Source organism: Pristiophorus japonicus, chromosome 8 (genome assembly GCF_044704955.1).
Source record: "Pristiophorus japonicus isolate sPriJap1 chromosome 8, sPriJap1.hap1, whole genome shotgun sequence".
NCBI lineage: Eukaryota > Metazoa > Chordata > Chondrichthyes > Pristiophoridae > Pristiophorus > Pristiophorus japonicus.
In genome coordinates, this window is record NC_091984.1 from 226813796 (window position 1) to 226828215 (window position 14420).

At 44.6% G+C, this 14420-nt stretch overlaps 1 protein-coding gene across 3 annotated transcripts in view; it reads left to right on the forward strand.

Moving 5' to 3' along the window:
* Positions 1-14182, forward strand: part of LOC139268322 (aspartate beta-hydroxylase domain-containing protein 2-like) — a 43845-nt gene extending 29663 nt beyond the window's left edge. For 2 of the 3 annotated variants that reach the window (XM_070886393.1, XM_070886394.1), the window contains exons 3-4: positions 12551-12664; positions 13598-14182. In XM_070886393.1, the coding sequence (XP_070742494.1) occupies positions 12551-12664; positions 13598-13707 (224 nt within the window). In that variant the 3' untranslated portion in view covers positions 13708-14182. Of the gene's footprint in view, positions 1-12550; positions 12665-13597 lie in introns of those variants that run through there. The other variant, XM_070886395.1, reaches the window with a different exon arrangement.
* Positions 14183-14420: the final 238 nt, after the last annotated feature.

Genomic DNA, 14420 nt, shown 5'->3' on the forward strand with positions numbered 1-14420 from the left:
AAATAGGATTGTAAGAGCTTCTACAAGTATGTAAAAAGGAAGAGAATAGCAAAAGTAAACATTGGTATATTAGAGACTGAGACAGATTAAATTATGGGGAATAAGGAAATGGCAGAAACGTTAAAACAAATATTCTGTGTCTGTCTCTTCACAGTAGAAGATGCAAAGAGTATACCTAAAATGGTGGGGAACCAAGGGACTAATGAGGGTGAGGAACTTTATGTAATCAATATCAGTAGAGGAAAAGTACTAGTGAAACTAATAAGACTAAAAGCTGACAAATCCCCAGGACCTGACGTTCTGCATCCTAGGGTTCTAAAAGAGGTGGCTGCAGAAATAGTGAATGCATTGGTTTTGATCTTTCAAAATTCCCTAGGTTCTAGAACTCAGGAGATTGGAAGGTAGCAAATGTAACACCCCTATTCAAGAAAGGAGGGAGAGAGAAAACAGGGAACTACAAGCCAGTTAGCCCGACATCAGTCATCAGGAAAAAGCTGGAATCCATTATTAAGAAAGTGGTATCAGGGTACTTAGATAATGATTAGGCAGAGTAAGCATGGTTTTATGAGAGGGAAATTGTGTTTGAAAAATTTAGTAGAGTTTTTTGAGAATGTAACTAGCAGGGTAGATAAAGGGGAACCAGTGGATGTAGTATATTTGGATTTCCAAAAGGCATTTGATAAGGTGCCACATAAAAGGTTATTATTACACAAGATAAGGGCTCATGGGATTGGAGGTAGTGTATTAACATGGATAGAGAATTGGTTAATGGACACAAAACAGAGAGTCGGGATAAACGGGTCTTTTTCATGTTGGCAGGCTGTAACTAGTGGGGTGCCGCAAGGATCAATGCTGGAGCCTCAGCTATTGAAAGTCTTTGTTAATTGACCTAGATGAAGGGACCGAGTGTTATGTATCCAAGTTTACTGACGATACAACACTAGGTGGGACAGTAAGATGTGAGGAGAACACAAAGCATCTGCAAGGGGATATAGATAGACTAAGTGAGTGTGCAGTAAGGTGGCAGGTAGGGAAATGTGAGGTTATTCACTGGTAGGAAGAATGAAAGAAAACAGAATTTTTTAAAATAGTGAGAAACTTTCAAATGTTGTTCAGAGAGATTTGAGTGTCCTTGTGCAAGAAACACAAAGCTAGCATGCAGGTACAGCCAATGGCATGTTGTTCTTTACTGCAAGGTGATTAGAGTATAAGAGTAAGGAAGTCTTACTACAATTGTACAGGGCCTTGGTGAGACCACACCTGGAGTAGTGTGTACAGTTTTGGTCTCCTTATCTAAGGAAGGATATACTTGCCTTGGAGGCGGTACAACGGAGGTTCACTAGATTGATTCCTGGGATTAGAGGGCTGTCTTATGATGAGGGATTGTGTAGAATGGGCCTATACTCTCTGGAGTCTAGAAGAATGAGGTGTGATCTCATTGAAACATACAAGATTCTGAAGGGAATTGACAGGATAGATGCTGAGGGGTTGCTTCCCCTGGATGGAGTTTCTATCCTGTCTCCGTCTCAGGATACGTGATAGGCTATTTAGGACAGAGAGGAATTTCTTCACTCAGAGGATTGTGAATCTTTGGAATTCTCTGCCCCAGGCGGCTGTGGATGCTGAGTCTCTGAATATATTCAAGGCTGAGATAGATAGATTTTTGGAGTCTAGGAGAATCAAGGGATATGGTCGGGCGGGAAAGTGGAGTTGAGGTCGATGATCAGCCATGATATTGAATGGCGGAGCAGGTTCGAGGGGGCCATAGGGCCCCTTCCTGCTCCTATTTCTTATGTTCTTATCCCTTGATACCCTTGCCTAACAAACATCTCTCGATCTCAGCATGAAAATGTCAGCTGACCCAGCATCTTTTAGGGGAAGGAATTCCAGGTTTCTATTGTGCCGTGGGACTGGAGGACAGTCAATGTAACACCCTTGTTCAAGAAGGGAGAGAAGGATAAACAAGGTAACTTTAGACCAGTTAGTCTACTGTCAGAAGTAGTGATAAATTAAGATGAGGGATAGCTGGAAAAATGAAACACTGTCCCCTTCTTCAAATCCTTTTTTCTGATGCTTTGTCCAAATAACCACTGATGATAGCCTTGAAGCTATCACAGCTGAGGCCAATTCTTTCCTCAGCTGATACCCACGAATGACTTTTCTATTAGATAGCTATCAAAAGTGAAAATGCTTCTTTCTTCTCCCCCATTCCCTGCCCCCAATCCTAGGGGCACTTAAACAACAACAACTTGCATTTATATAGTGCCTTTAATGTAGTGAAACATCCCAAAGTGCTCCACAGGGGTATTATGCAATAAAAATTTGACATCGAGCCACATATGTAGAAATTAGTGCAGGTAACCAAAAGCTTCGTCAGCAGTATGTTTTAAGGAGCGTCTTGAAGGAGGATAGAGAGGCGGAGAAGTTTAGGCAGGGAGTTCCAGAGCTTGGGGCCTAAGCAACAGAAGGCATGCCCCACCAATAGTTCAGGAATGCTCAGGAGGGCCGAATTAGAGGAGCGCAGACATCTCAGGAGGTTGTGGGGCTGTTGGAGATTACAGAGATAGGGAGGGGCGAGACCATGGAGGGATTGAAAATAAGGATGAGAATTTTGAAATCGAGGCATTGCTTAACCGGAATCCAATGTAGGTCAGCGAGCACAGGGGTGATGGGTGAGAGGGACTTGGTGCGAGTTAGGACACGGGCTACCGAGTTTTGGATCACCTCTAATTTACATAGGGTAGAATGTGGGAGGCCAGCCAGGAGTGCGTTGGAGTAGTCAAGTCTAGAAGTAACAAAGGCACGGATGAGGGCTTCAGCAGCAGATGAGCTAAGGTGGATACGGGCGATGTTACAGAGGTGGAAATAGGTGGACTTAGTTATGCTGCGTATATGTGGTCGAAAGCTCATTTCAGGGTCAACTATGACACCAAGGTTGCGAAACCAATTGCAGTGCTAAACTGCTGCCCTGGAAATGGTGACTACCTCACTACAAACCTGAAATGGAATCCTGGAACAGTTTCTTTAGAACAAAAGTCTCCACTGCAACAACACTTTCATCTTTTCCGCAGTAAACTTCAATATAATCTTGCCTGCAACAAGGCAAAGTTTTGAAACTGTGCTGTTGTTGCAATCTTGGCTTCAGTATTTTTAATGTCATTTTCTTTGTGTATATTTCTGTAAAGTGAGGGATATCTGTGCTGGGAAATGAAACGCTTTCCACTTCGACTCCTACTGTCAGCATCAAGCACTTCCAGATCAGGTATAGCACGTCGTATGTGAAGTAAAATGCCCTGCACTCTGCTCAAACAATGCCCCCAAAGATAATCAAGCTAAGCTCCAGAATATTGCAGCATCTGCCCATCTTCTCTGTTCAAACCTGGCATACTGCAGTACTTGCATCAAGTCCCGCTCACCCATCACCCCTGTGCTCGCCCACCTACATTGGCTCCCGGTTAAGCAAAGCCTCAATTTCAAAATTCTCATCCTTGTTTACAGATCCCTCCATGGCCTCGCTTCTCCCCATCTCTGTAATCTCCCCCAGCCTCACAATCCCCCCCCCCCCCCCCCCCCGAGATGTCTGTGCTCCTCTTATTCTCCCCTCTTGAGCATTCCTGATTATAACTGCTCAACCATCGGTGGCCGTGCCTTCAGCTGCCTAGGCCCAAACCTTGGAACTCCTTGTCTAAACCTCTCCGCCTCTCTTTCCTCCTTTTAAGACACTCCTTAAAACCCTCCTCTTGGTCATCTGATGTAATTTCCTCTTATGTGGCTCGGTGTCAAATTTATTTGCTTTGTCTTAAAACAATCCTGTGAAGCTCCTTGGGACGTTTTACTATGTTAAAGGCGCGAAATAAATATAAGTTGTTGTTGCAGTATTTCATCATTTCAGTTAAGGCTATTCCAATAACCACCATTCCCAACTAATTACCCAGCTCCTCCTTAAATGAAGAAATTGCATCTTTGATAATACCAGTGCTATTATGAGGTAACGGTGGAGGGAGGTACCCTGGAGATGGCACTCACCTGGAATTTCGGCAGGGGGTCTCTGATCGGAGATCAGTGGAACCCTGGATAAATAGTGTAAATGGCTAAAAACGGCTGTTTACACTGTTAAGCGTTTCTGCAAAGTTACAGAGGGAGATCAAGAGAACCTGTGAAACTTCTCGCCCACAAGGTCCAGTATTTGGTTATATTTCAACTGAGTTTAACTCAATGAATTTCAGGAGATAATCGAACAAGATGGACCCAAGTCTGCCTGTTGCATTTTTACTTACTTGGCTCTATTGTTTGTTTTAGATGTTGGGTGTTAAATGTCACAGTTGACATTCTTTATTGGTGTGACATTTGTAGTAGAATTGCTAAAAATCATACTGTTCTGCAAATAAATAGCTCGGAAGGCAATGTCAGGCTTCACTCCGATGGTACTGTGCGATAATTTGTGAATTTTAAATTAATATAATCATCGAATTATACAGCACAAAAGGAGGCCATTTTGCCCATCATGCCTGTGCCAGCGCTCTAAGTGCTGTCCAATTAGCTCCATTCTATTGCTCTTTCTCCATAGCCCTGCAATTTTTTCTTTTTTATGTATATATCCAACCCGTTTTAAAAGTTATTATTGAATCTGTTTCCACCACCGTTTCAGGCAATGCATTCCAGATCATCATAACTTGTTGCGTTTAATCTCCTCCATTTTTTGAAAATTATTTTAAATCTGTGTCCTTTGGTTACTGACTCTCCCTACCTATCAAAACCCCTCATAATTTTGAACACTTCTATTAAATCTCCCCATAACCTTCTCTACTCTAAGGAAAACAATCCAAGCTTCAGTAAGATAATGGGATGAAAGGCAGATAAATCCCCTGGACCTGATTGCTTGCATCCTAGGGTCTTAAGAGAAGTAGTGTCAGGGATAATGGATGCATTGTTGTAATTTACCAAAATTCTCTGGATTCTGGGGAGGTCCCACCAGATTGGAAAACGGTAAATGTAACGCCTCTATTTAAAAAAGGAGGCAGACAAAAAGCAGGAAACTATAGACCAGTTAACCTAACATCTGTCGTTGGGAAGATGATGGAGCCCATTATTAAAGAAGCAGTAGCGGGACATTTGGAAAAGCAAAATTCGGTCAGGCAGAGTCGGCATGGATTTATGAAGGGGAAGTCATGTTTGACAAATTTGCTAGAATTCTTTTGAGAATGTAACAAATAGAGTGGATAAAGGGGAACCAGTGGATGTGGTGTATTTGGACTTCCAGAAAGCATTTGACAAGGTGCCACATAAAAGATAAAAGGTACAAGATAACAGTTCAGAGGGTTGGGGGGGTAATATATTAGCATGAATAGAGGATTGACTAACGAACAGAAAACAGAGAGTAGAGATAAATGATTCATTCTCGGGAGGGCAAACAGTAACCAGTGGGGTGCCGCAGGGATCAGTGTTGGGACCCCAACTATTTACAATCTATATTAACGACTTGGAGGAAGGGACTGAGTGTAACGTAGCAAAGTTTGCCGACGATACAAAGATGGGAGGAAAAGCAATGTGTGAGGAGGACACACAAAATCTGCAAAAGGACATAGACAAGCTAAGTGAGTGGGCAAAAATTTGCTAGATGGAGTATAATGTTGGAAAGTATGATGTCATGCACTTTGGCAGAAAAAAAATCAAAGAGCAAGTTATTATTTAAATGAAAAAAGATTGCAAAGTGCTGCTGTACAGCGGGACCTGGGGGTACGTGTGCATGAGACACAAAACGTTAGTATGCAGGTACAGCAAGTGATCAGGAAGGCCAATGGAATCTTGCCCTTTATTGCAAAGGGGATGGAGTATAAAAGCAGGGAAGTCTTGCTACAGTTGTACAGGGTATTAGTGAGGCCACACCTGGAATACTGCGTGCAGTTTTTGGTTTCCATATTTACGAAAGGATATACTTGCTTTGGAGGCAGTTCAGAGAAGGTTCACTAGGTTGATTCCGGAGATGAGGGGGGTTGACTTACGAGGAAAGGTTGAGTAGGTTGGGCCTCTACTCACTGGAATAGAAACATAGAAAATAGTTGCAGGAGTAGGCCCTTCGAGCCTGCACCGCCATTCAATAAGATCATGGCTGATCATTCCTTCCGTACCCCTTTCCTGCTTTCTCTCTATACCCCTTGATCCCCTTAACCGTAAGGGCCATATCTAACTCCCTCTTGAATATATCCAGTGAACTGGCATCAACAACTGTCTGCGGCAGGGAATTCCACAGATTAACAACTCTTTGATTGAAGAAGTTTCTCCTCATCTCAGTCCTAAATGGCCTGCCCCTTATCCTAAGACTATGTCCCCTGGTTCTGGACTTCCCCAACATCGGGAACATTCTTCCCGCATCTATCTTGTCCAGTTCCGTCAGAATTTTATACGTTTCTATGAGATCCCCTCTCATCCTTCTAAACTTCAGTGAATAAAGGCCCAGTTGATCCAGTCTCTCCTCATGTGACAGCCCAGCCATCCCTGGAATCAGTCTGGTGAACCTTCGCTGCACTCCCTCAATAGCAAGAACATCCTTCCTCAGACTAGGAGACCAAAACCAACACAATATTCCAGGTGAGGCCTCACTAAGGCCCTGTACAGCTGCATTAAGACCTCCCTGCTTCGATATTCAAATCCCCTAGTTATGAAGGCCAACATACCATTTGCCGCCTTTACCGCCTGGCTACCTGCATGCCCACTTTCAGTGACTGATTAACCATGACACCCAGGTCTCGTTGCACCTCCCCTTTTCCTAGTCTGCGCCATTCAGATAATATTCTGCCTTCGTGTTTTTGCCCCCAAAATGGATAACCTCACATTTATCCACATTATACTGCATCTGCCATGTATTTGCCCACTCACCTAACCTGTCCAAGTCACCCTGCAGCCTCTTAGCATCCTCCTCACAGCTCACACCGCCACCCAGTTTAGTGTCATCCGCAAACTTGGATTTATTACACTCTATTCCTTCATCCAAATCGTTAATGTACATTGTAAAGAGCTGGTGTCCCAACACTGAGCCCTGCGGCACTCCACTAGTCACTGCCTGCCATTCTGAAAAAGATCCGTTTATCCCGACTCTCTGCTTCCTGTCTGCCAACCAGTTCCCTATCCACTTCTGTATATTACCACCAATACTATGTGCTTTGATTTTGCACACCAATCTCTTGTGCGGGACCTTGTCAAAAGCCTTTTGAAAATCCAAATACACCACATCCACTGGTTCTCCCTTGTCCACTCTGCTAGTCACATCCTCAAAAAATTCCAGAAGATTCGTCAAGCAAGATTTCCCTTTCATAAATCCATGCTGACTTGGTCCGATCCTGTCACTGCTTTCCAAATGCGCTGCTATTTCATCCTTAATGATTGATTCCAACATTTTCCCCACTACTGATGTCAGGCTAACCGGTCTATAATTACCCGTTTTCTCTCCCTCCTTTTTTAAAAAGTGGTGTTACATTAGCTACCCTCCAGTCCATAGGAACTGACCCAGAGTCGATAGACTGTTGGAAAATGATCACCAATGCATCCACTATTTCTAGGGCCACTTCCTTGAATACTCTGGGATGCAGACTATCAGGCCCCGGGGATTTATCGGCCTTCAATCCCATTAATTTCCTTAACACTATTTCCCACCTAATAAGGATATCCTTCAGTTCCTCCTCCTCACTAGACCCACTGTCCCCTAGTACCTTCGGAAGGTTATTTGTATCTTCTTTCGTGAAGACAGAACCGAAGTATTGGTTCAATTGGTCTGCCATTTCTTTGTTCCCCATTATAAATTCACCTGAATCCGACTGCAAGGGACCTACGTTTGTCTTTACTAATCTTTTTCTCTTCACATATTTATAGAAGCTTTTGCCGTCAGTTTTTATATTCCCTGCAAGTTTCCTCTCATACTCTATTTTCCCCCTCCTAATTAAACCCTTAGTCCTCCTCTGCTGAATTCTAAATTTCTCCCAGTCCTCAGGTTTGTTGCTTTTTCTAGCCAATTTATATGTCTATTCCTTGGCTTTAACACTATCCTTAATTTCCTTTGTTAGCCATGGTTGAGCCACCTTCCTAGTTTTGTTTTTACTCCAGACAGGGATGAACAATTGCTGAAGTTCATCCATGCGATCTTTAAATGTTTGCCACTGCTTATCCACCGTCAACCCTTTGAGTATCCTTTGCCAGTCTATTCTAGCCAATTCATGCCTCATGCCATCAAAGTTAGCTTTCCTTAAGTTCAGGACCCTAGTTTCTGAATTAACTGTGTCACTCTCCATCTTAATAAAGAATTCTACCATATTATGGTCACTTTTCCCCAAGGGGCCTCGCACAACAAGATTGCTAATTAGTCTCTTCTCATTACACATCACCAATCTAGGATGGCCAGCTCCCTGGTTGGTTCCTCGCCATATTGGTCTAGAAAACCATCCCTAATACACTCCAGGAAATCCTCCTCCACCGCATTGCTACCAGTTAGGTTAGCCCAATCAATATGTAGATTAAAGTTGTCCATAATTACTGCTGTACCTTTTATTGCACACATCCCTTATTTCTTGTTTGATGCTGTCCCCAACCTCACTATGACTATTTGGTGGTCTATACACAACTCCCACTAGCGTTTTCTGCCCTTTGGAATTCCGCAGCTCCACCCATACCGATTCCACATCATCCAGGCTAATGTCCTTCCTTACAATTGCATTGATTTCTTCTTTAACCAGCAATGCCACCTGCCTCCTTTTCTTTTCTGTCTGTCCTTCCTAAATGCGGAATACCCTTGGATGTTGAATTCCCAGCCTTGGTCACCCTGGAGCCATGTCACCGTGATGCCAATCACATCGTATCCGTTAAGTGCTATCTGTGCAGTTAATTCATCCTACTTATTCTGAATACTCCTCGCATTGAGGCACAGAGCCTTCAGGCTTGTTTTTTTAACACACTTTACCCCTTTAGAATTTTGCTGCAAAGTGGCCCTTTTTGTTTTTTGCCTTGGGTTTCTTTGCCCTCCACTTTCACTATTCTCCTTTCTATATTTTGCTTCTGACTCCATTTTATTTCCCTCTGTCTCCCTGCATAGGTTCCCATCCCCCTGCCATATTAGTTTAACTGCTCCCAAACAGCACTAGCAAACACTCCCCCTAGGACATTGGTTCCGATCCTGCCCAGGTGCAGACCGTCCGGTTTGTACTGGTCCCACCTCCCCCAGAACCGGTTCCAATGTCCCAGGAATTTGAATCCCTCCCTTCTGCACCACTCCAAGCCACGTATTCATCTGAGCTATTCTGCGATTCCTACTCTGATTAGCACGTGGCACTGCTAGCAATCTTGAGATTACTACTTTTGAGGTCCTTTTTAATTTAACTCCTAGCTCCCTAAATTCGTCCCGTAGGACCTCATCCCATTTTTTACCTATGTCATTGGTACCTATGCACCACGACAACTGGCTGTTCATCCTCCCTTTTCAGATTGTCCTGCACCCGCTCCGAGACATCCTTGACCCTTGCACCAGAGAGGCAACATACCATCCTGGAATCTCGGTTGCGGCCACAGAAACGCCCATCTATTCCCCTTACAATTGAAAACCCTATCACTATCGCTCTCCCACTTTTTTTCCTGCCCTCCTGTGCAGCAGAGCCAGCCATGGTGCCATGAACTTGGCTGCTGCTGCCCTCCCCTGATGAGTCATCCCCCTCAATAGTACCCAAAGCGGTGTATCTGTTTTGCAGGGGGATGACTACAGGGAACCCCTGCACTACCTTCCTTGCTCTACTCTTCCTGTTGGTCACCCATTCCCTATCTGGCTGGGTACCCTTTACCTGCGGTGTGACCAACTCACTAAACGTGCTATTCACGTCATTCTCACCATCGTGGATGCTCCAGAGTTCATCCACCCACAGCTCCAGTGCCACAATGCGGTCCGTAAGGATTTGCAGGCGGATGCACTTCCCGCACATGTAGTCATCAGGGACACCGGAAGCGTCCCTGACTTCCCACATAGTACAGGAGGAGCATAACACGTGTCCAAGCTCTCCTGCCATGACTTAACTCTTAGATACACTTAAATTGGCAACAACGATGTTAAAAGGTTACTTACTGAAATAAAAAGCAAAAGAAAAACTACTTACCAATCACTTACCCCCTTGGCTGTGACATCACCTTTCGTTTTCTTCCTACTTTTTTGCCTTCTCCCTGTAGCTGCACAAGCACACCTTTATAGGCCTCTGTCGATCCCCGGACTCACGCCTCAGTGACCATGCACTCCCACTGCCTCTCGCAGCTTTTATAGGCCTCTGCCAATCCCCAGACTCAGGCCTCAGCGACTACGAATTCAGAAGAATGAGAGGTGATCTTATTGAAACGTATAAGATTATGAGAGGGCTTGACAAGGTGGATGCAGAGAGGATGTTTCCACTGATAGGGGAGACTAGAACTAGAGGGCATGATCTTAGAATAAGGGACATAGAAACATAGAAACATAGAAAATAGGTGCAGGAGTAGGCCATTCGGCCCTTCTAGCCTGCACCGCCATTCAATGAGTTCATGGCTGAACATTCAACTTCAGTACCCCATTCCTGCTTTCTCGCCATAGCCGTTGATCCCCCTAGTAGTAAGGACCTCATCTAACTCCTTTTTGAATATATTTAGTGAATTGGCCTCAACAACTTTCTGTGGTAGAGAATTCCACAGGTTCACCACTCTCTGGGTGAAGAAGTTCCTCCGCATCTCGGTCCTAAATGGCTTACCCCTTATCCTTAGACTGTGACCTCTGGTTCTGGACTTCCCCAACATTGGGAACATTCTTCCTGCATCTAACCTGTCTAACCCCGTCAGAATTTTAAATGTTTCGCCCATTTAAAACTGAGATAAGGAGAAATTTCTTCTGAGCGTTGTGGATCTGTGGATTTTGCTGCCTCAGAGAGCTGTGGAAGCTGGGACATTGAATAAATTTAAGACAGAAATAGACAGTTTCTTAAACAATACTGGAATAAGGGTTTATGGAGAGCGGGCGGGGAAGAGGAGCTGAGTCCCTGATCGGATCGTCCATGATTGTATTAAATGGCGGAGCAGGCTCAAGGGGCCGTATGGCCTTCTCCTCCTATTTCTTATGTTCTTATGTCCTTCTCTCATCTCTCCACATAACTGAACCCCTGCCCCCCCCCCCCCCCCTCATCCCTGGTACCATTCCAGTAAATCTCCTCTGCACCCTCACTAACTCCTTGATCTTTCTAAAATGTGGTGCCAGAATTAGACCCAATACTCCAGCTCTACTCTACTCCAGCTGAGGTCTAACCAGTGATTTATAAAAGATAAAAATTGTCACTTTCTTTACTGTAACATTTGTTTTTCTATGCTTCCCTGACGTGTTGATGTCAGTGAAATTGCTGGTGTGTGTCTCTCACCAGCAGTGGGTGAAGGAAGCTGTTTGGTCACTTTGATGTCAGCCTTCCACAATACCAATGCAAACTTAAACATGCAGTTATCCAAGGTTGGCTAGACGGTCTCCATTAGTGCTCAGCTGAAGGGAGAGCCAGTTAGCTTGGGCCTGGTTAAGTTGAAAGTGAGTTTCTGCCTCACAATGCCAATAGAGTTTGTGTTTCAAGAACATAGGAATGGAGTAGGACATTCAGCCCCTCGAGTCTGTTTGTGTTGCTTCCATGGACGTGGGTGGAATTAACACATTTTACTGTGAAAACTGTTCATTTTGTTCGTTCTTGTATTTTATGTCAAATAAACCAGTTTGTTGGCTTACAATCTGTTATTGTCACCTTCTGTAAAGGCAGGGGAACACATGGCAGCATTTGCAGAGGGTTCTTGTGTACAACTCCCAGCTCATGCTACTGTTCCATCATCATCATAGGCAGTCCCTCGAAGCGAGGATGACTTGCTTCCATGCCAAAAGAAGGATGGGTTCACAGGTATTTCAATAAAGGACCTAATATTCCAGATCCTGAACTGCATCCTGAAGGGTGGAAGATGCCTGTGCGTGCATTCTTTTAACGTGGGCTGGCCGTTGCACACCAGCCACCACACGGGCTTGACAGAGTTAGGTCTTTGTCCAGTAGCGAGGGTTAACCAAGACAACTGGAGACCAGCTCTGCTGTTTAACTAGGTATCGGGTGACAAAAGCGCATTCAGCGTCACAGGGAATATGTGGTCTGTTTATCGGAGTGGCTTGTGATGTTGAACTTGAATGGATCTCGAGCACAAGACCCACAGAATAGCAATATCTGCTTAGGCTTCAGCAACAATGTGGGAATTTTTATGACATCCCATTTGTCAAACTGTCTGACTAGCAATTATATGCTGACTACAGTGTTTGTTATACACTTCACAGGAGGATGCGGTGAGGGAATTGCCTTGCTAGTCTTAACCCAAACTCATAAGAGCTGCTGTATATTCTACTACAGTGTTGGTCAGCCCAGATGGCCAAAATGATGTCTTTCACATTTAAGATTCTGTTTTATTTTCCACCTGTCTGTACTGCTAATGTTAGTTGGATATGTTGTGTCCAAATGTTGATTGTCACTATGGTCTCCTGCTGTTGCAGGTTTAAAGGTTCCCAGCAGCTGTGAACTGGTAGTGGGCGGGGAGCCGCAATGTTGGGCGGAAGGGCGCTGTTTGCTGTTTGACGATTCCTTCCTACACACAGCATTCCATGGAGGCAAGTAAACAGTTAACTACCGGTGATTCTTTAATCTCTCATGCTTAAATTCTCATCCTTGTGTTCAAATCCCTCAGCGGCCTCGCCTCGCCCCTCCCTATCTCTAACCTTCTCCAGCTCTACAACCCTTCAAGCACTCTGCGTTCTTCCACCTCTGGCCTCTTGTGCATCCCTGATTTCCTTCGCACCACCATTAGAGGTTGTGGCTTCAGCTGTCTAAGTCCAAAGCTCTGGAATTCCCTCCCTAAACCTCTGCGCCTCTCTTTCCTCCTTTATGACGCTCTTTAACACCTAACTCTTTGACCAAGCTTTTGGTCATTTGTCTACTGCTACTTGGTGTCAGATTTTGCCTGATAATGCTCCCGTGAAGTGCTTTGGGATATTTTACTGTGCTGACTGGCCTGTGTCCATGTTACTAGTTTTGATCTAATTCTAATAAACCCAGGCAGTGAGTGTTTCCAGCCAGTTGCACCTAGCCTTTCCTCGCTGCACGAATGCAGACTCTCTGTCTCGCTCTCTTTCCTTCCAACAGGCGTTTCTGGGTAATGATTAGATTACTAGGGTGGGATCCCTAGTATTGTAATTATAAAGGATGTTGGACCAAGTAAGGCCATTTAGGACCGAGATGAGGAGAAACTTCGAGGGTGGTGAATCTTTGGAATTCTCTACCCCAGAGAGCTGTGGGTGCTCAGTCTTTGAGCATATTCAATTCAGCGATCGATAGACTTTTGGATATTAAGGGAATCACAGGATATGGGGACAGTGTGGGTAAGTGGAATTGAGGTAGAAGATCAGCCATGATCTTATTGAATAGTGGAGCAGGCGCAAGGGGCCAAATGGCCTACTCCTGCTCCTAATTCTTATAAGTGAGAAGGGCCAACTTGGTTTTCCTTTGGCGAGCCAATTAATAATTTTTGTTTCTTGTGCCTGCAGGTCCAAGTGAAGAAGGTCCACGGGTTGTCTTCATGGTTGACCTGTGGCACCCGAACGTTGCTGCCACCGAGAGACAGGCTCTAGACTTCATCTTTGCTCCGGGCCGCTGACACCTTTTGATCCTGTTTTACTTTTCCTCCGGAGTGTCCGATCTCGGAAGCAGCGGAACACCGGAACGAGGGCTCTTGGATCATCAGACCTGCCGCCCTTTCTCATTCATCAAAAAGGAATATGTGGGCGCACTAAGGAAAATATAAGCTTTATTTGCTGAAAATGCACGCAATGTCGTGTTAATGGTTAGGTGGAGAAAAAAAAAGTCCAAGATTTATTTATTGATCTACTGCTTCTGATTTTTTTACCAAACTAGGTCGGGCTCCATTTCCTTTCCTTCCCAGCGGCCAGTGGGGTGGCCACTGCTGTCTATTTGATTTTTTTTTTTCTCTTGCTACGCTGCCGTCCGGGAGACAATTTTCCGCAGCATCTTGAGCTGTAAAATTTTTCATTCAGAGCCGTCTCTTCTGTGGGAGCTAGTCCAGTTGAGATACTGTGAAGGTTTTCTAGGCCAGCTCATCTGGTAATCAAAGTTCATTCTTTGGGAGAGGGGTGGGGGTGGGAGGGATGTGGGGTGTGGGGAGGTGGTGTGGAGAAATGTGGTAGCTGTCGAAGAGTTTTCCAAAGGAATTCTCGGAATCGGGTGTACGTGTACAGGTGAGTGGAGCTGGATCCCAATTGAGCATGTTTTTTAAAAACAAAATGTGTTCTGCCTGGATCAGAGTTTCTGCATCAGATTGCCATTTCCACAGACTGCTTATTTACTCGCTTG